Raw genomic sequence first — 27708 nt, forward strand, 5'->3', positions numbered from 1 at the left:
TACATTTTGTATGGTCCAAAATTGGCCAAAGTGTTACAAGCAGCTGCAGGGAATTTTTGGTGGAGATTTTGCGAGAATCTAGACGTTTCTAAATTGTAGGGTTCACTTACTTTGTCCAGCCTACCTTATCAACGATCACTCAGTGCCTTCAGTAAAACTTCGAAAAGTGTAACTGTTTTTGTTTTCTAACTGGTATTTTGTATATCAACCTTAATAAGCTAAACCTTTAATGTCTGTAAAAGAAACTTGTCACTGGCATTTTGGGTTACAAAACAGATTTGAATGTGAAATGCAGGTTAATCACTTGGTGTGTCACTGATGTATCAGTAAGTCAGAAGTGTTCATCTAAATCTGCCATGCTGAGTCACTTTGTCTGGTCATTGCTCTGTACATAGGGGACAGCCCAAAATACATCTTGGTGAACACAATCTTTGCCAAACACTATTGCAACTCAAGACATTTATAATCAGGTCTATAAATGAACATGAACATTGACCTTCTAGAACATGCAATGAAGTAACAAACCTTGATATATACACTATCTGCTACATGTAGCCTATGCATTTTTTCCCTAATAAAACATAATTCCCTTGAGACCAAGCTATGTTATGTTTTAGGCTACAAGAACAAATTTGCTTCCTAAACAGACCAATAAAAACTGCTTTCACATTACCAAACCACAGTGAAGAAGAGCACAGTCAAGAGCACATGCCATGCTCTGACTGGATTAAAATCATGTGACACATGATACCAGTCACAGTTTAAACACTTATGAAGCAGAGGGATCCCAAGGTCCTTATACAAAAACACTTAACATTTAATTATTGGGTTAACTTTTTTTTTTTTTTAAGACAACTGACTATGAATGAACAAGATTTCCGATTGATCTTGTTACAAATGTATATAATTTATTATTCATATAGAAATATAGCCTTTGCTTGGAATTTCAGAAATCATGCAAATATATATTTTTTTAATGAATTTCACATGCACAGGTTAAAAGTTTGGACCTACTTTATATTAGGTGTCCTTAACTATATGTACTAACATTTAAATTAATAATTTTGCACTTATTGTGTACATACATATTTATACTGTACATTATACTTACATTTAAAAAAAATACCTGCATGTAATTACATCTGTAATTAATTTCTGTAATTACATTTATAATTACACTGTTGATCCTTCCCTTACCCTTAAACTTACCCATACCACCACACCTGTCCCTAACTTTACCCTTATCCCACCTCAATATCAGCAAACGTGTTTTGCAATACAATATGAACACAATAAGTACATTTTTTATGTAAATAGTAGTTAAGGCCACCTAATATAAAGTGGGACCTATATAATATAAATAATATAATATAACATAACATAACATAACATAACATAACATAACATAACATAACAACATAACATAACATAACATAACATAACATAACATAACATAACATAACATAACATAACATAACATAACATAACATAACATAACATAACATAACATAACATAACATAACATAACATAACATAACATAACATAACATAACATAACATAACATAACATAACATAATATAACATAATATAAATATAATATAATATATGAGTATTATATCACACGAGTAGAAGTGGGATATGGCTGTATATCAGCACGGCTACAAGTGTGATATTGCGTTTATACAAGGATGGCACAAGAGTGTAAATAAACAAGAAACATCAACGGAGTGTCTTTAAAAACCCTCTTTTGTGCGGAACTACTTCCTTCCACCACAAATTGAAATCTGAAGTTGACAGTTTGACAGTCGAGCTCAAGCCTCCGTTACTAATTCTGAAAAGTCACTTTAGAACTAACGAAGGAACACTGAGTCCCTTCATTGAAGCTTATTGCAATATGTAGAGTAGAGTATTATGAGAGAGAGATTGACAAAACGAATGCATTATATCTGCATGCAGGCCCGGTTCCAGAATCAAATCACTGAGGGTGCTTCTGAAGTTACTGGGTGCTCTAGTAAATAGGCTATTCACCAGATAGGCTAAGCAACGGCTCCACACTGTCAAAAAAAAAAAAAGAGTACAAATTTGTACTGCTAATACTATTAATATGCATTAATAGTATCGTCTTCCTGAGAACCAGAAAAACAGGGTTTTGTGAATTTAGATTTACATTGGAGCATAACAAACAAATGAATATTTAAAAAAAAAAATCCATCCTCTGCTCTGTAGAAGACACCAGAACCCATTTATTGAGAAAATGAAAAGACATGAATAGACAAAAACAATGGATTTTTTTTTCATTCACCAGTCAATTTTTATGCTTCAAGCTTTTTTTTTATCCAAACTTTGTATAAAGATGATTCTCATGAAAGATATAACACTTATGAAAGATATAACAGAATAATTTGATATACCATTTTACTTTATGCAATGTGAGTGTAAACGTGGCCATATGCCATTCCCATTCTATGCAATGCATCTATATACTGTATCTAATTTGCATATGTGTTTTCGGACAATATGTAATGCAAAAAGACGTGTAATATTTTCATAAGAATGTCTCATATTTCATAAGAATATCCAGACTTAAAACTGTGCATGTTGTCAGAGAAATTAGCTAAGATATAATGTCCTCTACAGAGGCAAAACCTCTATTCTGGGTGTCAGGAAGATATTTCTGTCTCGTGCAGAGTGGCATTTATATTTAGATGTCACTTCCGAAACTTTGCAGCATGTAATTGTCCGTCGGTCCTCTTAGCAACAATAGTTTTATTCAATTAATTTTATAGACTAGCATCTAAAGCGAGTCAAGATCACGATCACTAAAATGGAGTTGCTTTGTCAGTTCATCACGATCTCACAAAGTTATTATTTTTATAACTTTTGCTTGTGTTTGAGGGTGCTTAGCACCCCCGTAGAACCGGGCCTGCCTGCATCTATTCTTCTGGTCAATCTTATATTCATCAAAATCCGTTTGAATGTCCACTGAGGACATTAGTCTTTGTTCTTACAGTTAAGAGGATTTCCCATGACAGCGCTAGTCAATGCATTTGTAAGTTTCATCTTAAGGAGTTTTTTAAAGTAAAAAACACTGTTCTTTTTGGCTTGTTTCAGTCCATTTCAATATAAAAGTCTTTGCTACTGACTAATGGCCATCTAATGGTGTAATAATGTAACTTTCACTGAAGTCAAAATCACAATCACAAACTGACCCTTTCTCAATACAAAATATGGCATGTTATAAAATATTAGCTACTTATTGATCAATAATAGCCATGTATAATTGTAAATAAACACAAGCAAACAGTTCAGTCAACAGTACAAAAGCAGCACTAGTTATAGCCTCCAGGGTTTCAGTTAAATAAAAATATGAAGTTATGAAACTATGCCCTTAGCCAAAATCGATTTACTCTGGAACAAGTAATAGATGAAGGCCAAAAATTGCTCGTTTGATACACCCAAAATTAATTATAGGCTACCTCATGTTTAAACTGATACTGGGGGAATATTGGGCTGGAAAAGACTCTCAGCCAATCACAATCGAGAACCAGAACAAACTGTTGTATATAATATAATAGCCTACACTCTCAGAAAAAAAGGTACAGTGGAGGTCCAATTTTGTTCCTTGGGGAACAAAACGTATAACTGTACCTTTAAAGGTACACAATTGGTCCTTAGGGTACAATTAAACAATTGGTAGGCAAGTTCGGTTCTAGTGAGTTGCTGTCCTGCAGAGTTTGGCTCCAACCCTGAAAGACATCTATAGCTCTAATGGAGAATGAACAGAGATTTAGATGTTGATGTTTTATTGAAAATATTTGGTCACCATTATGGCGATCAGTGTTTCCTTTAGTTGGGCGGTTTAACTCTTGGCTTGCCTTTAATTGGGCAGTGTAACTCTTGGTTTGTGTTTTTTTTTACAGTATCAACAAAACACACAATCTGTTCAGATCTATAAAAGCCATAAACAAAAATTGTCATGAAGTGAAATGTTTGACTAAACTCATCACTGACCAAAAATAATATTGAATAATAGTCACCAACAATACTTTCTTGCCACAGATCAGGCATTCTAAATTTTGATTTTTAAAAACATTCTGGGGAAAAAAAGTTTAGACGCACAAAGATATCAAGAATCAGCATTATGAATCTCAACAATGGTGACATACTTAATGCTGCAATGCATGCTGGGAGCAATGAATTTTATACTGTGGTGGCTTAGCAGGGTTGGAGCTAAACTCTGCAGGACATCAGCTCTCTAGGACCGAACTTGCCTACCCTTTAGAGGTACAAAAATATACCACCTCAGTTACGGCCACTTGTACCTTTAAAAGGTACAATTTTGTACTCTTTTTTTGAGAGTGTATAATATAATATAATAGGCTAATATAATAATATATGTCTAGCTAATAATTTAATTTGACGTTAAGCCCATTGTAATGAACATTATTCTAGAATAAACTATGTAGCCTATGAGGAGCTGTTTGTAATTACATATCGTTCATCATAATCACTTATAATAACATGCATGTGACATGCACGCTATAATGTAAAGTGTTGCCGCCGTCACTCTCTATTTTTTGCTGTGACTTTGTCATTCAGGGCTGCATGGTGACCGCACAGTTTACAAATGAGAGGACACGCCGCCCACTTACTCCGATGGTCCAGAAATAAATGTGTCTCAACTGGCCAATCACAGACTGTCTCATTCATTTCGACCAATCTGATCTATGAGAGATACCCTTCAGAATTAGAAAAACTAGTTCGTCATACTCTAGTTTACAGCATTACATCAGTGTGATGTAATTCCAGGGGTCCTGGGAGCATTTAAGCCCCCTTCATTCACCCTCTCTTCATTTCAAACTGAGCTTCACTCCTGGAGCAGCAAAGGGACTTTATCATTTTTCAAAAAGTGATATTCTTCAAACGAGAAGTGTCCATTAAGAAGCAGCGACTACATTTGTCAGGGGACTGAGAATTAAAAACGGGGACCGGCCGCCTTGTAAACCGTAAATCGGATAATCTATCATCGTCCTGAGAGGAGAGCACTTTTCACAAGTATCCGTGAAAGTCTGTCTGTTTTTTTGTTTTTTTAAACTTCATCCAAGTTTTGATCTGTTTAACAGCGTGCGCGCCTCTGACACTCTCCCGCAAAAGTGACGAGCTGTGAATTTCCCGCATTAGAAGTATAAAAGGAAGAGTCCATCATGAGCAATTACACACATTTAGACGATCTGCCGCCACAATACTACCAGGGCACAGACCTTGGGGAAGAGGAAGAGGAAGAGATGCCAGCAACAGAGAAAGATCTGGCCGAGGACGCGCCGTGGAAGAAGATCCAGCAGAACACATTCACCAGATGGTGCAATGAACATCTCAAATGCGTCAATAAGACCATCACCGACCTCCAGAAAGACCTGAGCGATGGGCTCAAACTCATCGGGCTTCTGGAGGTCCTCAGCCAGAAGAGAATGTACAGAAAGCATAATGTCAGACCAAACTTCAGACAAATGAAACTGGAGAACGTGTCGGTGGCGCTGGAGTTTCTGGACAGAGAGCGAATCAAACTTGTGTCAATAGGTAAGTTCTGCTTTAACTAGTAAAACAGGAATAAACAGCAACACTTAAAAAGTTAAATAAGTTTCTCTATTTATATAGTTAAGTTCTATAATATTGTATAGACCCTGTAACAATACTTTAGATTAGGGAACACATTCCCTCAATAAACTGCTTATTAGTAAGTAGGCTAGTTGTTGTTGTGGTTATGTTTAGGGTTAAAGGACCTAGAATATGGTCAGGTAGAATAAGGCATTAATATTTGTTTTATAAATACTAATAACAGCCATACAGCCAATATGCTGGTATTATATATGCTAATAATCAAAATAATGTAAATATAAATGATCAGTAAGTTATGACAACCTGTTTTTACATTGCTTTAGCTCATCAAAATAAGTCAAGCAATTTTCAACTTTTTTCATAAGTTATACAAGATTCAACTCATTTATTAAGTCCGTTTAATGTAATTTAAGTCGAAATGAGTTAAACATCCAAGTTGATTGTACTTAAAAATTGAAGTACTTACACTTGGAAGCAACTTTTTTACAGTACCAGTTAATAGTGAAAAGCAAACGTGTTCCCTAAATCTAAAGTGTTACCAACTTTTCTATTCAAACTTCGAAGAGTTACAGTAGATATAAATATCACCCCAATTTTGTTACAATAAGTCATTTTCAGTCAGTCTGTTTAACATTACATTTTGTATTTATGAATGACTTAATAATAAAAGTGTTTGCCAATTACTTATTAATAGAAGTGAAGTTATCACACACCCAAATGTAGTTGATATTACTGGTGTTTATCAGCTTCAGTTGACCGCCAAACCTCTCTCTCACAGTAAACATTATCATCAGCCAGATGCTCATTTCTTTACCTCACTCTACAGTTCAGGTGTCAGCTCACAGTGTGGGAGGAGCTTTTCAGTTCCATGTACACATTGGGCTTCCATGTGTCAGTGAAATGGAAAATAGTTTTAAAGGGCTACAGCTTGTTTGTTGAATAAAGGGGAAAGGTTATATAGATCTGTCTAGATATGCTGTAATAATGATAAATATTGCAGTTACAGCACTGTAGGTTTGCAGTTTAGAGCTGATGTACAGCACTTTGTGTAAACCATTGGTGTAAGGGTGTTTTGGGGAGACTTGACCACTTAAAGGGATAGTTCACTCAAAAATGACATTTATGTCATTTTTACTCACCCTCATGTTTTTCCAAACCCGTAAGACTTTTGTTCATCTTCGGAACACAAATGAAGATATTTTTTATGAAATCTGAGAGCTCTCTGTCCCTCCATTGACAGCTGCGCAACAACTTTGGCGCTTCAAAAAGTTCATAAAGAGATTGTAGATCTAATCCATATGAATTGAGTGGTTTAGTCCATTTTTTTTAAGGAGACATGATCACTTTATATGATGAACAGATTTAATTTAGGCTTTTATTCACATATAAACACTGTGAAAACATAAACAGAAGCTCAACCATTTGTGCTTGACGTGCAAAAGTGAACCTCATTGGTTCTCGCTTGTCAAGCGAATATGCTTGAGCTTCCATTTACCTCAACTGATGTGTGAGTTGATGAATGTTTATATGTGAATTAAAGCCTAAATTAAATCTGTTCATCATATAAAGTGATCGAGTCTCTTCCGAAAATTTGGACTGAACTGCTCAATTCATATGGATTAGTTTTACGATCTCTTTATGAACTTTTTGAAGTGTCAATGTGGTAGTATCGTAGATTGTCAATGGGGGGACAGAAATGTCTTCATTGTGTTCCGAAGATGAATGATAGCCATCGGGTGAGGAATTAATGACAGAATTTTCATTTTTTGGGTGAACAGTCTGAGTCTGGATGTCAGTTATTTGAGATGCTAAAGTAAACTGAGGTGGAACTAACATTAATACAAACACAGACAACACCTAAACATCTAATCTTTCTAGGCTTTCATAATATGGAAGTAACCAAGGAAAATTGGTGACCCTTTAGTGATAATGCCCTCTTAAGGAATGTCCCCTGTCCCTGAGGCTGGCAGATAAATAATGTTGTGTGTTTTGCAGAACGAAAAAGTTCACGTTTTTGAGTATGTTGACATCCCAGGTCTTTGGAATCGACTTTATGATGGCAAGAAATTCAAAGAATCACTCCATGTCATAAAAGTTCATTTGATAAATCAGTGTTCTTGTGATTGTCTTTGACCTGTGTAGACAGCAAAGCCATTGTAGATGGGAACCTGAAGCTGATTCTGGGTCTCGTCTGGACACTCATTCTCCATTATTCCATCTCCATGCCCATGTGGGAGGATGAGGAGGATGAAGAGGTTAAGAAACTCACTCCCAAACAGAGATTGCTGGGCTGGATTCAGAACAAGGTTCCAGAGCTGCCTATTCACAACTTTAACAAGGACTGGAGGGATGGCAAGGCCCTGGGTGCCCTCGTGGACAACTGTGCCCCTGGTAAGGACACATTCTGACATCATCAGGTGTAGCTGTTTACTTGGTTTGACTTTGGGCATTTGTGGTTTGGGGAGGAAGTCCAGGTTAACAATAAGGTTCTCCAGAGATTTTGGGTTCTCATGCTATATTCAATTCTTTGACCATATTTAACTGTTAACTTTTTTTTCGATTTTTAGACAAAGGGGCAAGAACACAAGATAATTCATTGTCATAAATACAATGTATTGAGTGCCAATATAAAACAAGTAAATTATGTAATAAATTCGTTAAAAAGGTAAATTATTATATAAGGTCTTAACACAATTCTGAATAGTTTTGTGTGCCTGTTTATGTAAAGCCTCCTTTTCCCTAAATAACAATATGGCAATATAAAAATATAAACCTGTATAGTATTTTAAGGAATGGATAAATTCTACAATACAATAGAGAACGAGAGCTTCATATATCAACTAAATCATGACCTACTTCCTGCGCCACTCTTTGCTCACATGGAGCCACGCTGAGGACAGGGGTAGTGAACGAAAGTGTTTACTTCAGTGTAGCTGATATGAAACAGTCCCTGTGAGACAGTCGTGACCATACAGGGTGTTGCTTGCTTTTGACAAATCACAGCATTACCATTATCATTATATGTTTAGGTTACATTATATGTTTCTTTAGACATTTTTTATAAACAATTTCTTAAGAGCAGAACAAGTTTATGGGAGGCCTGATGTCATAACTGATTCAGAAAGTTGGCTTCAATAAAATGTTTCACTAATAATAATAATAAAAAAATGATTCACTCATATCAATGTAACTCTTCCTGTAGGTCTGTGCCCTGACTGGCAAAAATGGGACCCCAACCAGCCTGTTGAAAATGCTCGTGAGGCCATGCAGCAGGCCGATGACTGGCTCGGTGTGCCACAGGTGAATATCCACTTAACATTAACACCATCACGTTCAGCCAATGCATTTGATACTCTACTTCAGTAGGAAGGTAGTTTCTGGGCAAATGTTAGTGGTTTCTGCACTTTGACACATAGTGGTGCCTGCTCCATTATCCTCATGGGATAAGTGTGAGATTCCATGGATGGTGTAGCATGTGTGTCATAAATTCTTGAGGCTGAATTCCTGCTGACTGTTGAGGGGATGTGGGAGGGGTCCGGCTCCTGGTAAATCCTGCCCTTGCTGTGTTGTAGGCCACAGCACTCTGTGGATAAATATAGTATCTGAAGAGGTTGCCACCACCTTGTGATGGTAGAACAAACATGATGGTGAAAAGAAAATGCTGGAAGGGAGTGGCTTCTTTTCCGCAATGTTTATCTCACCATAAACAGGCTTTCTGACTAGTTCACTAGTTACTTCTACAATGGAGATCTAGTGTAATAACCTTTTTTTCTGAGCATATACATTTGCACCAAAGCAGTTATTAGTGAATGAGGCCCTGTATACTTAATTCACATCTGACCTCTTTGAATTTTTGATCTCTAGGTCATAGCTCCAGAGGAAATTGTGGATCCTGATGTGGATGAGCATTCAGTGATGACATACCTCTCTCAGTTTCCCAAAGCTAAACTGAAGCCTGGAGCCCCTCTCAAGCCAAAGCAGCTGCACCCAAAAAAAGCCAAGGCCTATGGACCAGGTGAGCAAACAAACCCAGCAAGCAATGGCCGTCATTTCACCATCTCGGTTAACTATAGACCCGATATAGTCCTGCTATGAGTAACCCACTTCTAGCCAAAATAACCTTCAATTTGGCAACATGTCATTTTTGCCAAAAAGAACTTGCGAGATGTATGATATTCCATCAAAGTCAACAGTGATTACAGGGTGTTTGGTTTCTTTGACATGTTCATGTTCTAGATGACTAGTCTATTCTTGGGCTATGGTTGGACATCTATTACATTTTCACTGACAGCCCAAATTTTGCCTTGTTTTGGCCAAGACGTCAGGGCTGTGTTTGGACCATAGACTGTAAAAAAAAGATGGACGATACCCCTTCACTATCTTCCATTGTATAAAAGTGGAGCCGCCAATGTCCAAATATGCCGCTGACATCTTGCGCGGATTTTGGACCTGCGTCTGCGCAGTAGAGAGCAGGAATAGAGCCGTGACATCAAAACCCCGCCCACACTCCCCCAGTATCTGTTAGTACAGTTTACTGCAGGACAACTCCTTATGTGCGGCAAACCTGGTTGTCTTTTAAACACAAAATTGCTTATATTCCAAGTGCAGTTGAAACGTCACGAAAAGTGCTTTGTCAGCACAACAGCTAATAAAGAATTTTTGAGCTACACATACAAATTTAGTCAAATAAATTTTAAAATAATAGCTGTTTATGCTATATGCCATACAGTATGTACATTCTGAGGATTGCTGTTGAAAGACTTGATATGACAGTTTTTATTTTCTTTTTTTTAAACAGGTATTGAGCCTCAGGGGAACATGGTTTTGAAGCCAGCTGTATTCACTGTGGAAACACTGGAGGCAGGACTTGGTGAAGTGATTGTATATGTAGAGGACCCAGAGGGTCACACTGAGGAGGTGAGATATGACAGATATATTTCTCTAACATTCTGTAAATGTTGAATCAATGTGAAACGAACTACATTTTAAACTAAAATCCATCTTTTAATTTTCTTAAAATTAAGGCTAAAGTTGTCGCCAACAATGACAAGAAAAGGACATTCTCTGTCACTTATGTGCCCAAGGTTGAGGGACCCCACAAGGTACGCATCAGTCAAGAACATACAGTGTCCATTTGAGGATGTAAACCAGTTTGCTTCCAGTGGCATGGTTGTTTATTTATTCTATTATATCACAGGTGAAGGTACTCTTTGCTGGTCAGGACATTGATAAGAGCCCCTACATGGTGAATGTGGCTAAGGCTTTGGGTGATCCCAGCAAAGTTCAGGCTCGAGGTCCAGGTCTGGAGCCGGTGGGCAATGTTGCCGATAAACCTACTTATTTTGACATCTATACTGCAGGTGAGCAGAATGCACAAATGTGCTTTGGAAGAGGGTTTTCTACATGAAGTTGCTCTCACGGTTCTGTCTCATTTCAGGTGCGGGGGCTGGAGATGTTAGTGTGGTCATTGTTGACCCTCAGAATAAAAACAACACTGTGGAAGTTATTCTAGAAAACAAGGGTGACAACATCTTCCGTTGCACCTACAAACCTCTGCTGGAGGGGCCGCACACCATCCATGTGACCTTTGCTGGGCAGCCCATACCCAACAGCCCCTTTAAAGTGCATGTCTCTGAGGGTAAGCATCTGATAATTTTCCTTTCTTATATATCTTGCTGAATTAATCAAATGTCTTTAAATATGTCAGCCATATTGGAACAGTGGGCAACAAAGAAAGTCTACAACAACAACTGTTTATTTTGTAGCACACCCTAAACCTTCTGCTGTCCCTCCGAAGCAGATACCCCCTCATAAAAAGAAAGGTTTGCATACCTCTGCGGGCTAAAGCTCAGCTTCTTGCTTGTTCACAGCAGCTTAATTCCTACCATACATCAAAACACCCACTTTGAGGCATGGTAGGAGAGGGACAATGCCAAAGTTAATGTTCCTATTGGAGGAACACATGAACTGCAACTTACATATCATGATGTTAAATTCTAAAGTTGTTGTTCAAACTGCGATATTTGCATGAGCTTCATGTCGAATGAGTCCATTTTTTATTTTATTTTAAATAGATTTGTATACATCTTGCTGAAATAGGGCAAATAATTTTGGGCTTTGGTGTAATACTGTCAGTTTGAGTATTTCCAACTATCTCCCATTGTAATACTGGTATGTTTTTGTATTGTATTTTATGGATGTCCTTACTCAGTTTTCCTGTTTGTCATCAGAGCAACTGGCCAGAAGCATAGCACCTTGCTTGACCTTACTAACAGTGATTCAGTCTGAGCATTTAAAAAGGTTTGGGACATTTTATAATCTGTTTATTTTGTTTCTTTTTCCCCATCAGCCAGCAATGTCAATGTCTGTCGTGCAACTGGCCGGGGACTGCAGCCTAAGGGCGTTCGGGTTAAGGAGGTGGCAGATTTCACAGTTTTTACCAAAGGAGCAGGAACTGGAGAGCTGAAGGTCTCTGTGAAAGGGCCAGGTGAGTTATTCATAAACTTTCTTACTTTCTGGGGATTGTTTTACTATTAAAAACTGAATAATTGTATTCTTACTACATTATGAATCAATTTAATATTCTTGCTGTAAGTCTCTTAGTCTCTTTGCTCATCAATTAATGTGGCTAGATTTAGAAAATGCTGAGAATTGTATGCATATGTTTTCAGGAGGAGTAGAAGTTCCTGTGAAAGTATGTGATGTTGGGGATGGAGCGTTCAAGTGTGATTATTGCCCTGTTAAACCTGGAAAATATAATGTAAACATCACATGGGGAGGCCAACCTATCCCACGCAGGTGAGAGCTAGTTGTACGACTTAGTTAACCACTGTAATGCAAATATACACACCTTCCTCTAGGTCATCGTGATTTTGCCACGGAAGACATATTCCTGGATCAACATCTTTTGTTGATTCTGGAACAACATTCATGTCCAAAAACATAGTCCTACCCCTAAACCTAACCCTGCTCATAACTTATCCCTAAAATGATAGATGAATAACACAGATGTAGAAGGACCTAACCCTGGTTGTAAGCCTAAACTTGACAATAACTGTAAACCAATCCGTCAAATCTGATTGGTTGATTGAAATGTTTTTCCAGGATCAACAAGCATGTTCTACTTGGTGAAATCACATCCACCCCTTCCTCTGTGTCAAAGTTTCCTCTATTTTATTTTATGTCCAATCTCAGCACTGTTTAATGTGTGATTATTTTAGCCCATTTGAAGTGGAGGTCAGCAAGGAAGCTGGACCACAAAAGGTGCGGGCTTGGGGTCCAGGCTTGAAGACTGGAATGGTTGGAAAGTCAGCTGACTTTGTTGTTGAGGCTATCGGTACAGAAGTAGGAACTTTAGGTGGGTAATTCTATATAAGGAAGAACATAGTTAAGATCATTTATTTTATGCGTCCAGCTAATTTTTATATGCCATGTCTTTTCTTTAAAGGGTTTTCGATTGAGGGCCCTTCTCAAGCAAAGATAGAGTGTGATGATAAAGGGGACGGTTCCTGTGATGTGCGTTACTGGCCAACCGAACCCGGAGATTATGCAGTTCATGTCATCTGTGATGATGAAGATATCAAAGACAGCCCATTCATGGCCCATATCCTTCCAGCAGCTAATGATGTCTTCCCTGAGAAGGTGGATATAACGTGGAAACAATAATCAAAAATAATCTCTTATTGTCTTCTGCTGTCTGTGTTATTGATCTGATTGATCTCATGTGTAGGTCAAAGCTTTTGGGCCAGGCCTGGAGCCCACCGGAGTTATTGTCAACAAATCAACACAATTCACTGTTGACGCTCGAGAAGCTGGCAAAGGCAGTCTGAAGATCTATGCTCAGGTTTGTCCATATTCTCAATGTTTTCCTTTGGTTATGATTGTATGTTAAACATCAGTCTTGTCAGTAGAATCAGTTAAAGGGTAACAGAGGACAAAGACACATACAGGCAAATTTGCGTGAATTCTTATATTTCTGCAAACTGGCTTTTCTTCTAGGATGCTGATGGCTGTGTGATTGACATTCAGATTACTGATAAGGGAGATGGCACTTTTGTTTGTATGTATATTCCTACCAAGTCGGTGAAGCACACCATCATAATTACCTGGGGGGAGGTCAACGTACCCAAGAGTCCCTTCAGAGTGAGTATTCCCAGTGAAGTGTTTCGGTTTGTATTATGCTGTGTTGTAATGGCACCATTAGATGAGTCATTGTTTTGATTTTCCTTTGTTTTTTGCACATCTTTGCTGATTTATATAGACCATAACTTAAAACTTTGTTTTTAAAGGTTCTTGTTGGTGAAGGCTGTCACCCTGACAAAGTGAAGGTCTATGGACCTGGAGTTGAGAAAACTGGTTTAAAGGCAAATGAGCCCACCTACTTCACTGTCGACTGCGGTGAAGCTGGCCAAGGTTTGCGTAATGAGTTTGTTTTTTCTTGTTATATGACACAGTAATAGAGTTTTGATGTGGCTAACCATTCTGACTATATCTTAGGTGATATCAGCATTGGGATCAAATGTGCCCCAGGTGTGGTGGGTCCAGCAGAGGCAGATATAGATTTTGACATCATTAAAAATGACAACGACACCTTCACTGTCAAGTACACGCCCCCTGGCCCTGGCCGTTACACCATCATGGTGCTTTTTGCAGATCAGGTAAAGCACTGAACAAACTTCTTGCCTGAACCCAGTTGCACACTAATGCTAAGTGAACATCTCAAACTGTTCTCTGCCTCAAACAGGAAATCCCCAGCAGCCCATTCAAAGTCAAGGTGGATCCGTCTCATGATGCTGGTAAAGTCAGAGCTGAAGGTCCTGGACTGAACAAGACAGGTGGGTGTAAGCCACAACATTAAGAACTTAAGCCCCAGAGAAGTGAATTTGAATTGACACAAATCTGCTTCACAGGCGTTCAAGTGGATATACCAACCCATTTTACCATCTTTGCGAAGGGAGCAGGAAAGGCAAAACCAGAGGTGGCGTTCAAATCTGCAGTCAAAGGAAACGCTGTTAAAGATTTTGAGATCATTGATAATCATGACTACTCTTACACTGTGAAGTACACTGCTCTTCATCAGGTCAGGGGTCACTATCATCTATTCCATTTTGTTTTGCTTTGATCACAAATTGTATTAAGATTGGAAAGGTTATGTTTAACCAGCAATATATGTCAAATCTTCTGCAAATTAGGGTGAGATGGTCATCATGGTCACACATGGTGGGGATCCCATTCCCAAAAGCCCTTTCAAAATCACAGTCGCCCCTTCACTCGATCTTGGCAAAGTCAAAGTACAAGGCCTTAATGAAAGTAAGCACTTTAACTCAAGAGTTAAACCACCTGTGCCAAAGTATTTTTCTTTTATAAAAGTACTCTTTACAACCTGTAAATGCGTACTACTCTAATGTTTACTAAACTGCTGTGTTGCAGAAGTAGAAGTCGGCAAGGACCAAGAGTTTATTGTTAGCACAAAAGGGGCAGGTGGACAGGGTATGGTAAAAGTGAGCATAACCTCACCCTCTGGTAGACCAATACCTTGTAAGTTGGAATCAGACAAGACAAAAGAGGCCACCTGTGTGAAATACATCCCACCCGAGGAGGGTCATTACAAGGTGGACATCAGCTATGACGAGAACCCTGTTCCAGGAAGTCCCTTTTCTGTGGAGGGACTCATGCCTGCTGATCCTTCCAAGGTAAGATCACAGATTATTGGGAATAAAGGCCTCATGGCTTTGTAACATTGTTGTGTGAGCTCTATAATTTAATGCTACTGGATTTCCCACTAGGTTCGTGCATATGGACCTGGACTTAAGAGTGGTATTGTGGGTCAGCCTGCACCGTTCACTATAGACACAAAAGGGGCAGGTGCTGGTGGTCTGGGTCTAACATTGGAAGGCCCCTGTGAGGCTAAGATTGAGTGCCAAGACAACGGTGATGGAACCTGCTCTGTTTTCTACTTGCCCACTGAGGCTGGTGACTACAACATCAATATCCTATTTGGGGAGGCACATATCCCTGGCTCACCTTTTAAATCTGTTGTCAAGCCAGCTCTGGATGCTGGCAAGGTTATAGTGAGTGGACCAGGACTAGAGAGGGCTAAAGCTGGTGAGCTGGCCAGTTTCACAGTGGACTGCAGTAGAGCCGGAGAGGCTGAACTCACCATTGAGATTGTGTCAGATTCAGGGGCTCAAGCTGAAGTTTGTATTCAAAAGAGCAGTGATGGAACATTCTCTGTTACCTACACCCCGCTCTTTCATGGGATACATACCATCACAATTAAATATGGAGGACAGCAGGTGCCCAAGAGCCCCATACATGTTCAGGTGGAGCCATCTGTGGACACAAGTGGGATTAAAGTGTATGGACCAGGAGTCGAGCCCAGAGGTAATATTTAAAAACTTTCTGTGATTAATTTTCCAACCGCAAATCAGTTTTAACTTATTTTCCTGTTTTCTGTCACTCAAGGGGTCCTCAGGGAGGTGACAACACACTTCATTGTGGATGCCCGGGCCCAGACTAAGACCAAAGGAGGGAATCATGTTAAGATTCGCATTATCAATCCATCAGGCGCAAACACAGATGCCTATATCACCGATAAGGGTGACGGCACATATAGAGTGGAATATACTGCTTTTGAGGAAGGTACGTCACTCAAACACTGAACTAATATGCTTAAGGAATTTTTTTTTTTTGAAAGTGAGGGTTTTTTTCCCGAAGGCTTTCAGAGAGTTTTAATTATTTTATAATTATAAATATATGTGAAGTGTAAGTGAGTGTTAAGTTTTTCACTTGAGATATCTAGTAAAGATGGTGGACGAACCTTTTTAGAAAGAGATACATTAACGTATACCAATGTATGAAATGGATTGGGTATATCAGCCCTTGTGATCCACTTTCCTGCAAAGTTTAGCTCCAAACCTAATCGAACACACATGATCAAGGTCTTTATAACTATAAAGTTACAGGCAGGTTGGAGCTAAACTCTGCAGAAAAGTGGACATCAAGGACCCCTGGGGTATATATACAGACAAGATAGATTTTGAGAAGCTTTCAGAGCTTAGATGGGGTACCGAATGAGAGCATATGACAGATGGAGAGGGAGTTTATAAATAGGAAATGCATTGTAAAAAGAGATCATTAAATAGTTGTGTGCCTGACTAGGACCCTCTGTACATCCGTACAGAAATACATCTGAAATACCAATGACAGCTGCAGTTCACGGTTAAAACAGAGCCTATTACAAATACTTTCTAGAAACACTACAAAAGCTCTATGCTGTCAAACTCTGAAGTCTCTTTTTTATTTCATAGATGCAGTTATACATTTTCAACTAAACATTTTCAACTAAATATTATAAATACATTTTCATCTAAATTACTGCCTGCATTGATACTATATGATAATTGAACTGAGCTGGATGACATCCCTGTTTTCTCCAGAGCGGCTGTACAGCCGAATCAAATTCTGTTGCATTATTTTCCTATTTAACACTCTGAAGCTGCTTTGAAACAATCAGCATTGTAAAAAGCGCTATATAAATAAAGGTCAAAAGTTATAAACTAAATATTACAATAATATGTGCAAGACAGCTATATGTAGCCTATGGAGTAGGACAAAGCTGAATTATTCAAATAAAATGTATTCTTTGCTTTGTGTAGGTTTGCACCTGATCGAGGTCTTTTATGATGATGTTGCTGTTCCTAAGAGCCCCTTTAAGGTGTCAGTTGTAGAAGGTTGTGACCCAACACGTGTTCGAGCTTATGGTCCAGGCCTGGAAGGTGGGCTAGTCAACAAACCCAACTGCTTCACAGTGGAGACACGGTATGGACTCTGTATATACTGTAGCTTCATTGATGCCCTAAGAGAAACTGTCTTATTTAATAAGCTGAATTAGATTTGAGAAATGAACATCTAATTGTACATCCATGCTTATTATTTGAAAGGGGTGCTGGGACGGGTGGTTTGGGCTTGACCATTGAAGGAGCATCAGAATCCAAAATGTTCTGTAAGGACAACAAAGATGGTAGTTGCAGTGTTGAATATATGCCTTTCACTGCTGGAGACTATGATGTCAATATCACTTATGGAGGCCAGCCTATTCCAGGTAAAATATGATCTAACTTAATACCTATATGTTAACTACCTATACAATATTACTGTATTATCCATACATATCCTTGTTTTTTTTCCAACTGTATAGTTCTATAACTACTTTATATTTGGGGTTACGGTTCTCAGGCAGTCCATTCCGGGTGCTGGTTAAGGATGTGGTGGATGTCAGTAAGGTGAAGTGCTCAGGTCCTGGACTTGCTAACAGAGTTACAGCACATGCTCCACAAACCTTCACTGTGGACAGCAGCAAAGCAGGACTGGCTCCACTAGAGGTGCAGCTGTATGGACCAAAAGGTAACACAAACCCCTCTAGTCCACTACAAATATGCTATGAGCCAGTCTAAAGGATAAAAAAAAGTCTAAAATTTTCGGATGCGTTTTTCCGTATTTGTTGCCCCATGGCTCTGAATTGTCAAAACCCTCTCAAAATGCTTGCTATGGTTGCGAAAAACACACAAAAATCGATTCTTATCCAATTTTTTTTTATAACAGACAAAAGTTGCGGAGGCAGTGTTTAAACTTGATTGACACAACATGAGGTCGTATTTATTTTTTAACGCGCAAATTTTGGACTGCAAGGAGCTTAACACTAAGTTACTTGTTTAAAGGTACTTCTACACTGTAGAAGAATTGCTGAATTTGTATACTAGCATACTACTCTTTCTATTTCTGCCATAGAAAGATATGGTAAAAGTAGTACGAGTAGTATACTAGTATGCGGCTCTGAATGTTCCATATTTGCCTCTGACCGATGAAATCTTGAACGTGTTCTGTCTTACAGGAACTCTTGAGCCTGTTGTTGTTAAAAACAACAGAGATGGAACACATACTGTCAACTACACCCCTGCACAGGAGGGGCCGCACACTGTGTCTGTCAAATACGCCAACCAAGAAGTACCTAGCAGGTAAGATCTTAAAGTCATACATTTTAAACTATTTAATTGTTACCTCATGACAGTAATGTGACTTGAAGACATAATATGCATCTCTGTTATTTTGTGGTTGTAAACAGTCCATTCAAAGTCAATTCAGGCCCCTCACATGATGCCAGTAAGGTACGGGCTAGCGGACCTGGTCTGGACACTAAAGGAGTTGCTGCCAGTCTACCAGTGGAGTTTACCATTGATGCTCGTGATGCAGGGAAAGGCCTTCTGACAGTTCAAATCCTTGTAAGCACTCTTTCTCTCTCTTTATATAAATGGAAAACCTCAAAATAAGGCATACATTACCAGAGCAGTGCATTAAAACATTGGGTTCCATTTAGGATCCAGAGGGAAAGCCAAAAAAAGCCAGCATTCAAGACAACAGAGATGGAACTTACACTGTATCTTATGTGCCAGATATGACTGGCCGCTACACCATAACCATTAAGTATGGTGGAGATAACATTCCATACTCACCTTACAATATCCAAGCCTTACCAACTGGTGATGCCAGCAAGTGTCTGCTCACAGGTATTCTTTCCATTTTGGTGCTTGGTGTTTTGTGCTTATTCTTTCTTCTCTTTTGCTTCTTTGCACCTCTGGTTTTACTGATTTTTTTTTGCTTTTATTTTTTATTTTCAGTGTCTATTGGAGGACATGGTGTTGGTAAGGAATCCGGAAATTAATTTAAGATAATTATATAAATGATTTGTATAATGGTGGAATATTCTATAATGAAAAATCTACCATTACACAGTAATATGTTTCCAGAATTAAGTTCTTCGGTTTTTAACAATGTTGTTGTTTGAGCAGAAAGTCTTGGGCCCAATATTAAGATGGCAGAAGAGACGTTCATCACTGTGGATGCTAAGGCTGCTGGAAAAGGGAAGGTGACATGTACAGTTCTCGAGCCAAATGGCATTGAGCTGGATATGGATGTTACAGAAAATCCAGATGGCACCTTCGACATATATTATACTGCACCCGAGCCGGGAAAATATGTCATCACAATCCGCTTTGGAGGGCAACACATTCCTAAAAGCCCTTTTCAAGTCATGGTGAGTGATATTCTTGAACAGGTGTGTTGAACTGTGTTTCGCTATCCTGATGAAGCCATGATAGATCTATTGATATAAATACCAGGGACATTACAACAGAAAGGGATTTGAAAGAGATGGTTAAAATATTTAATACTGCAGTGACAGAAAGACACTGTTTAAAACATTGTTGATTGTCTTTCTTATGCTATCTCAGGCTACAGATCAGCCTATTGCACCGAGAGACGACACAAAGCCCATGTTTCAACCCCTGAACTTAATTATCCCATTCACTGTCCAGCAAGGAGAGCTCAGTGGTAAGATCTTTAATCATGTTCATTTCGAGCAAAAATCTTACTACCCTTCTGTTGTCAGAAGTATACCATGTTTGTTTTATTTGCAGGGGAGGTGCGTATGCCCTCTGGTAAGACAGCGCGTCCCTTCATCAGGGACAACAAAGATGGAACAGTCACAGTGCAATTTCAGCCTACAGAGAGAGGCCTGCATGAAATGGACATAAAGTATGATGGCAACCACATCCCAGGTTGGACTCCCTTTTCACATTATGTGCGAAATGGCCCAAAAAACAGAACAGAGAGATTCGCTTTTCTGCTTTTTCTTTCAAATGTAATGATGGATTGTTATATTGACACTACATGTATACTTTTAATGTGTCTTAAAGGTAAGGTAGGCAATTTCGGAGAGGCTAGCATTAGCAAGCTAGCTTTGAAAGCATAAGATCCCACCCTCCCTTCAGAGCGTCTCAAAAGCCACGCCTCCTCCAAAACACAAGAGCACACACAGCAGAGAGACCAGTGTTGCCAACTTAGCAATTTTGTTGCTAGATTTAGCAACTTTTCAGACTACCTTAGCAACTTTTTTTTCTAAAAGCACCTAGCAACAAATTTAGCAATTTTTTTAATTTATTTGGCCACTTTTAGCAACTTCTGGAAAGTGACTCTAATCCAAACAACACACATACAAGCTAGCTCAATAGGCCAAGCGGTTCATTCATAATTCCTTAAGATCGCTGTGGAAATCGCTGTAAAAACTGGAAGATCATTTAGGTAGCATATTTACGGAGCCCTGCATATGACATGTAGGAAAAAAACTAGTAGGCTAAATCGTGCACACGATTTAAAAATCGAGGGAATAAATGAGTAAATCGTGTGGACGGTTTAGCAAATCGAGGGAACAAATTTGTAACAAAAAAAAAATTCTTGCACGTCATGTTTGGGGCTCGATCCGTACATATTAACTAACACATTGCTTTAATTTATTTTACAAACAGATCTAAATTAGCATTTTAAATAATATCTACGCGTTACATAATGGTGTAGTTTTGCCTTGTGATTACGTAATTACGGCATAGCGCAATGATGTCACAACGTCATTTAGCAACTTTTAGCAACAACTCGATCTGCCTTTAGCAACTTCCCCTGAAAATTTGTTGGCAACAGTGAGAGAGACGGCGTTAAACTACCTCATGTCTTAAAGCACTTCTGATTACAATAATAATGAAAATAAACAACTTAAAGAGTGCTTACTTATACCACCTGACTACTGCAAATTCATTGATAGTGTTGACATAGAAACGCATAAATCTGGGTCTGAGGACGTGAACAGCTCCGCGTAGAAAGTCACAGGTTGCCATCTCGTAATTGCGGTTATGACACGGCATAAACGCAGAATAAGCTCATTGTTTTGGTTCAGGAGGAACTGTAAAAGGCGGCTGCTGTTTGTTTGCGGTGCTCTGTGACTGACGTCTACAACTCTGCATAGCCTTATAGAAAGCACTGATGACATGTGATGCCTGTGCGAACAGGGTGCGCGGAGGCATGCAAATACATCCAGTCATTGCAAGTAGGACATCCAGTCATTGCATTCGGACTGAATTAATTGATTGGACGAAAAAATTTTGGTTCTGAGACTTCAACAGAATATATACTGTATGTACACTTTTTTAATATTTAGACCACTTCTATTATTGATTACTAGAAGGATGTGAAGAGAGTTTCAACCACTATAACAAAAAGTGTTTAAGAAAAAATTGCCTACCCTGCCTTTAAGTGTTCAAATAGGTATTGAGACCTGTTTAATTTGAGTCCTTCAAGATGTCAGTGGAATGATACACTGCGTCATTTAGTTTACAGAATCATAGTGTGGATTCAATTATGTTCACAGGAAGTCCTTTGCAGTTCTATGTAGATGTGATGAACAGTGGGATGGTGACAGCCTATGGACCTGGTTTGTGTCATGGGATAATCAATAAACTGGCTACTTTTACGGTTGTTACCAAGAATGCCGGACAAGGTACGTAAAAGTGTTTGCAGCAAAGCAAATATATAAATATATTTTTTATAAAAAGTGTGCCAAATAGTCAATTTTGTTTGTCCTTCACAGGTGGTTTGTCCCTTGCTGTAGAGGGGCCATCTAAAGCGGAAATCAGTTGTAAGGACAATAAAGATGGTACCTGCACTGTGTCCTACTTGCCCACTGCACCTGGTGATTACAACGTCATTGTCAAGTTTGACAACAGCCATATTCCTGGCAGCCCCTTCACTGCAAAAATTACTGGTATGATAAGAAATTTGTCAATTTTAAAAATTGGACCTGGTAAAAATAACTAAACTCTCGCCCATGGTGACTTACCATCCTTACTGTTAATATGTCTGTTCATGTAGGTGACGATTCCCTCCGAAGGTCTCAGCTGAACGTTGGCTCAGCAGCAGACGTCTCACTGAAGATCACAGAAACAGACCTGAGCTATCTGACAGCCAGCATCAAAGCTCCATCAGGAAAGGACGAACCTTGCCTACTGAAGAGATTGCCCAACCGGCACATTGGTGAGCACAAGAGGCCATAAAATGCTTTCTGCATATAGTCAAGTCAAGTCAACTTTATTTAGATAGTGTTTTTTACAAGTCAGATTGTTTCAAAGCAGCTTCACAGTGTTAAACAGGAAAATAATGCAACAGAATTGAATTCGGCTGTACAGCCGCTCTGGGGAAAATGGTGATGTCATCCAGCTCAGTTAAATTATCATACAGTGACAATGTGGGCAGATCAGTAATTTAGTGTATATAGTTAATTTAGTTTACTAATTACATTTTCAACTAAATATCCAAATAAATCTAGTGTCCCCAACTGAGCAAGCCAAGCCAAAGGCGACAGTGGCAAGGAACCTATCTAAAACTCTATCTGGTGGCATAATGGAGAAAAATAAACCTTGGGAGAAAAAAGGCTCAGTCGGGGTGCCAGTTCTCCTCTGGCCAATTAACAAACAGCGTATGATTATTATTCTGGCAACTTTACAGGTCAGGGGTCATATTAGATTGAAATATTCGAAAGATTGGAGTCATCATGCCGGAGACTGGTTTATTGTTGGATGACATATCGATTAAACAATTATTAAATAGGAATATTCGAAAGATCGGAGTCATCGCGCCGGAGACGTGATATACTAGATTGGCTTTGTTTAATCTCTGCTCCCCTTGCCTCACCAGGTCTCTCCTTCACCCCAAAAGAAGTGGGGGAGCATGAGGTCAGCGTGAGGAAGAGTGGGAAACATGTGAACAACAGCCCTTTTAAGATTATGGTAGGACAATCTGAAATTGGCGAGGCCAGCAGAGTCAAGGCTTTCGGCAAAGGTTTAGTTGAAGCGCACACCTTTGAAGTGACCGAGTTCTTTGTGGACACCAGAAATGCTGGTATGCTCTTAACGTTTTTTTGCTCTTATGATCTTTTCCTTTTGCATGATTTCAAATACAAACCTGGTGTAATAGACCTAATTGAATTTATTTCCACATTGTCTTGATTGAAAGGATATGGAGGACTTGGATTGTCCATCGAGGGTCCAAGTAAAGTGGATATCAATTGTGAGGATATGGAAGATGGAACATGTAAAGTGACATATTGCCCCACTGAACCAGGCAACTACATCATCAACATCAAGTTTGCAGACAAACACATACCAGGTTACTTTTTCAATGTTTCTTTACAGTGATATGCTCTTGTAGGCTGGCAGTCCATTACGGCAGATATTTGTAACATTTTGTTTGCTCGCCCCACTCCATAGGAAGTCCCTTTACAGTGAAGATAACAGGAGAAGGAAGGATGAAGGAGAGTATAACAAGGAAAAGGCAAGCTGCCTCTATTGCTTCAGTGGGCAGCGCATGTGACCTAAACCTTAAAATTCCAGGTAAAATCAAATACCAATAAAGGAGATTGTGTGAGTTAGATTTCAAAGTATTAGCCAAGGTGTCTGAAAACAGCTAAAAATGTCTTTAAAATGTGATAAAATAATAAAAAATATCTCTGATTCATTTTTACTTAGGAAATTGGTTTCAGATGATGTCAGCACAGGAGCGCTTAACTCGTACCTTCACGCGCAGTAGCCACACTTACACACGTACAGAACGCACCGAGATCAGCAAGTCTCATGGTGGTGAGACTAAGCGGGAAGTACACGTTGAGGAGAGCACCAAGCTTGGCGGTGACCCCTTCAGAGACGTATTTGAGTCCTTCCTGGGAAGAGAACGGCTGGGTAGCTTTGGTACAGTTCGACAAGAGGGTAAGGATAAATCATTATTATGCTGTACTACCCCACCACCACCAAAAAAACCCACCGCCTACAGCTCTTGTTTCATTGTTACCTTTACTTACCTTTCCAGGAGACACAGGGATCCAGGAAATGACAGCCCAGGTGACCAGCCCTGGTGGAAATGTAACAGATGCAGAGATTGTTGATAGCGGGAACAGTACCTACAGAGTCCGCTTCGTACCTGTTGAAATGGGTTCTCACACTGTCAACGTCAAATACAGGGGTGAGCATGTCCCTGGAAGCCCCTTCCAGTTTACAGTTGGGCCCCTCGGGGAAGGAGGTTCCCACAAGGTCCGGGCTGGAGGCACAGGCCTAGAGAGAGCTGTTGCAAGAGTCCCTGGTATGTTTTAAACTATTTGTTTCTTATTTCTTTTAATTAAAAAAAATTACATTAATTTACATCTTTTTCTATTCATTACCCTCTGATAGCTGAATTCAGTATTTGGACAAGAGAGGCTGGAGCAGGCGGACTGTCCATTGCTATAGAGGGGCCAAGCAAGGCTGAAATCTCCTTTGAAGACAGAAAAGATGGATCCTGTGGTGTTATTTACATTGTGCAAGAGCCAGGTAAGATTTAAAAAGAAGTTGCTATGATTTGAGTTACAAAACCAGATAGCAAAACCACCTTTCTCCATTTCTCCTCTCAGGTGACTATGAAGTTTCCATCAAGTTCAATAGTGAGCATATCCCAGATAGTCCCTTCGTCGTTCCTGTTGCCACACTGTCTGATGATGCACGTCGACTTACTGTTACAAGCCTTCAGGTAAGATCCAAGTTAGTCACAGCTAGGCACAACTGACCTGTACCTTACAAAACTAACAAAAAACAATAAGGAATATTATATAACATGCATTGAACCCATGGTAGTAACTCTTTCTGCTCTTTGAGTCATGGCTGAGTTATTTTTGTCCTCTAACAGTAATTCGACTCCATGTCTGTCCAGGGTCATACTATTATTTTGTTGAGCAGGGATTAAGTGTTCTTACGTGTGCTCTATCTATCTATCTATCTATCTATCTATCTATCTATCTATCTATCTATCTATCTATCTATCTATCTATCTATCTATCTATCTATCTATCTATCTATCTATCTATCTATCTATCTATCTATCTATCTATCTATCTATCTATCTATCTATCTATCTATCTGTCTGTCTGTCTGTCTGTCTGTCTGTCTGTCTGTCTGTCTGTCTGTCTGTCTGTCTAATCTAATGTCCATCCATCCATCCTATTGATCTGTCTGTCTGTCTGCATCCATTTATCTACCTACCATCTGTCCGTCCATCCATCCATCCATCTGTATCTACCTACCACCTATGTATATTTCTCAATCCATCCCTCCATCCATCTGTATCTAGTTATCTACCTACCATTTATGTCTATCTCTCCATCCATCCATCTGTCTGTATCTATTTATCTACCTACAATTTATGTCCATCCATCCACTCAATCCATCCATCTATCTGTCTCTCTTGGTGTATATTTGAGCTTTTTGGAGTCAGAAAATCAAACTTTCATTCCTCTTTTCACTTGCAGGAGAAGGACTTGAAGGTTAATCAGGAAGCCTCATTTGCAGTTCAGAGGAATGGGGCGAGAGGTGTCATAGATGCTAAAGTACATGCCCCCTCTGGTGTAGTAGAGGAGTGTTATGTCACTGAACTGGATAGCGGTGAGTTGCAGACTTATTTTCGTCTTATTTTTGAGTTGTAGACTTTTTGTCAAGAGCATTGGTTATTCGTTGTCATGCTTTCAAATAAGTCAAGTCATCTTTATTTATATAGCGCTTTATACTATACAGATTGTTAAAGATGACAAATGGTTCTTATTAAAATGCTACTTTAACTGAAAAAGGCAACATTTTAATTGTCCCAGCATAATAATACCCTTCTTTTTACAGACAAGAATGCAATTCGCTTCATTCCACGTGAGAATGGTGTTCATTCAATCGATGTGAAGTTCAATGGAAGCCATATCCCAGGTAGCCCATTCAGAGTCCGTGTTGGAGAAGCAGAAAGTGTTGGAGATCCAGGAATGGTGTCTGCCTTTGGTCCAGGACTTGAGGGTGGACGCACAGGTATTGGTCCACTGCACTATTCTGCTTGATAAGTGCAGAATATTATGAAGTATTGTGATGGATTTAGTATGAAGTTGCTGTAGATGGTCTTGCTCAGCCAGTTATAAATCACCGATAGATTCAATTTTAATCTTATGTTCTTGCTCTTCTGTAGGGGTCCCCTCTGAGTTTGTCGTCAATACATGCAAGGCTGGATCAGGTGCCTTATCTGTTACTATTGATGGTCCCTCAAAAGTCAAAATGGACTGCACTGAGTGCCCAGAAGGTTACAAAGTGTTGTATACACCTATGGCACCAGGCAACTATCTTATATGCATCAAATATGGTGGGCCACAGCATATTGTTGGCAGTCCCTTCAAAGCAAAAGTTACAGGTAGGATGAACAGAAATTGATTGAAATGCCTTTTTTTTTTTTGTGGTAATCAATACATAATTATGCCACAAATGCCGCCATTGATCTTAGAGATTGTATTGATCCAGGAACAGTTTTGCCCTAAATAAGTCATTGGACATCCAGTGTTTTTTCAGCTATATAATAAGAGTTGGGACTGTGGCTTTTAACATGTCTGTCTCTTGTTAGGTATGCGTCTGTCTGGGGGTCACAGTTTGCATGAAACTTCATCAGTCATTGTGGAGACTGTTACCAAAACCTCTAAGGTGGCCGGAGCGTACAGCTCTCTGTCCAGCTCACAGTCAACTTCAGATGCCAGTAAGGTTGTATGTCATGGTGCTGGCCTCTCCAAAGCCTTTGTGGGCCAGAAGAACAATTTTTCAGTTGACTGTAGTAAAGCAGGTAAAATAAATTTAAGTCAATAATGATTTATCACCAACAAAATACATAATTATACAGGATATTTGTTTTGCTTTTAGAGGAACATATTGTTTTTTCTTCTTTTTTTCAGGTACAAACATGCTAATGGTTGGTGTTCATGGTCCCAGAACTCCATGTGAAGATGTGGCTGTTAAACATATGGGAAACAAGCTTTACAATGTAACCTACACAGTGAAGGAGAAAGGAAACTATGTAGTTATTGTTAAATGGGGGGATGAAACTGTACCAGGAAGTCCCTTCCATGTGAGCGCTCCCTGAACACTTAAAGTTAAACCTAGTTCCTTATCAAGAATAAATAATAACAATAAAAAAAGAACTCAACTGATCAACATTTGCTTAACACACACACACACACACACGCACGCACACACACACACACACACACACACACACACACACACACACACACACACACACACACACACACACACACACACACACACACACACACACACACACACACACACACACACACACACACACACACACACACACACACACACACACAC

General features: G+C 39.2%; 1 protein-coding gene across 1 annotated transcript; it reads left to right on the forward strand.

The window, feature by feature from the left end:
- The first annotated feature begins 4854 nt into the window (after positions 1-4854).
- Positions 4855-27697, forward strand: flnca (filamin C, gamma a (actin binding protein 280)). Its single transcript, XM_079809678.1, has 47 exons — positions 4855-5578; positions 7760-8008; positions 8820-8917; positions 9482-9632; positions 10416-10534; positions 10642-10719; positions 10815-10977; positions 11055-11255; positions 11967-12104; positions 12289-12415; positions 12838-12974; positions 13065-13258; positions 13347-13460; positions 13616-13759; positions 13906-14029; positions 14114-14274; positions 14361-14451; positions 14527-14696; positions 14809-14926; positions 15047-15309; positions 15403-16000; positions 16082-16258; positions 17275-17437; positions 17560-17720; positions 17855-18022; positions 18510-18633; positions 18741-18897; positions 18993-19182; positions 19294-19317; positions 19465-19709; positions 19906-20005; positions 20092-20232; positions 21873-22001; positions 22092-22265; positions 22373-22534; positions 23195-23398; positions 23513-23665; positions 23767-23889; positions 24025-24261; positions 24362-24631; positions 24721-24858; positions 24939-25054; positions 25830-25962; positions 26191-26367; positions 26522-26740; positions 26948-27160; positions 27270-27697. The coding sequence occupies exons 1-47, from the start codon at positions 5206-5208 to the stop codon at positions 27455-27457; spliced, it is 8097 nt and encodes a 2698-aa protein (XP_079665804.1). The 5' UTR covers positions 4855-5205; the 3' UTR covers positions 27458-27697.
- The last annotated feature ends 11 nt before the right edge of the window (positions 27698-27708 follow it).

The sequence above is a fragment of the Gobio gobio genome (assembly GCF_949357685.1).
Source record: "Gobio gobio genome assembly, chromosome: 25".
Classification (NCBI taxonomy): domain Eukaryota; kingdom Metazoa; phylum Chordata; class Actinopteri; order Cypriniformes; family Gobionidae; genus Gobio; species Gobio gobio.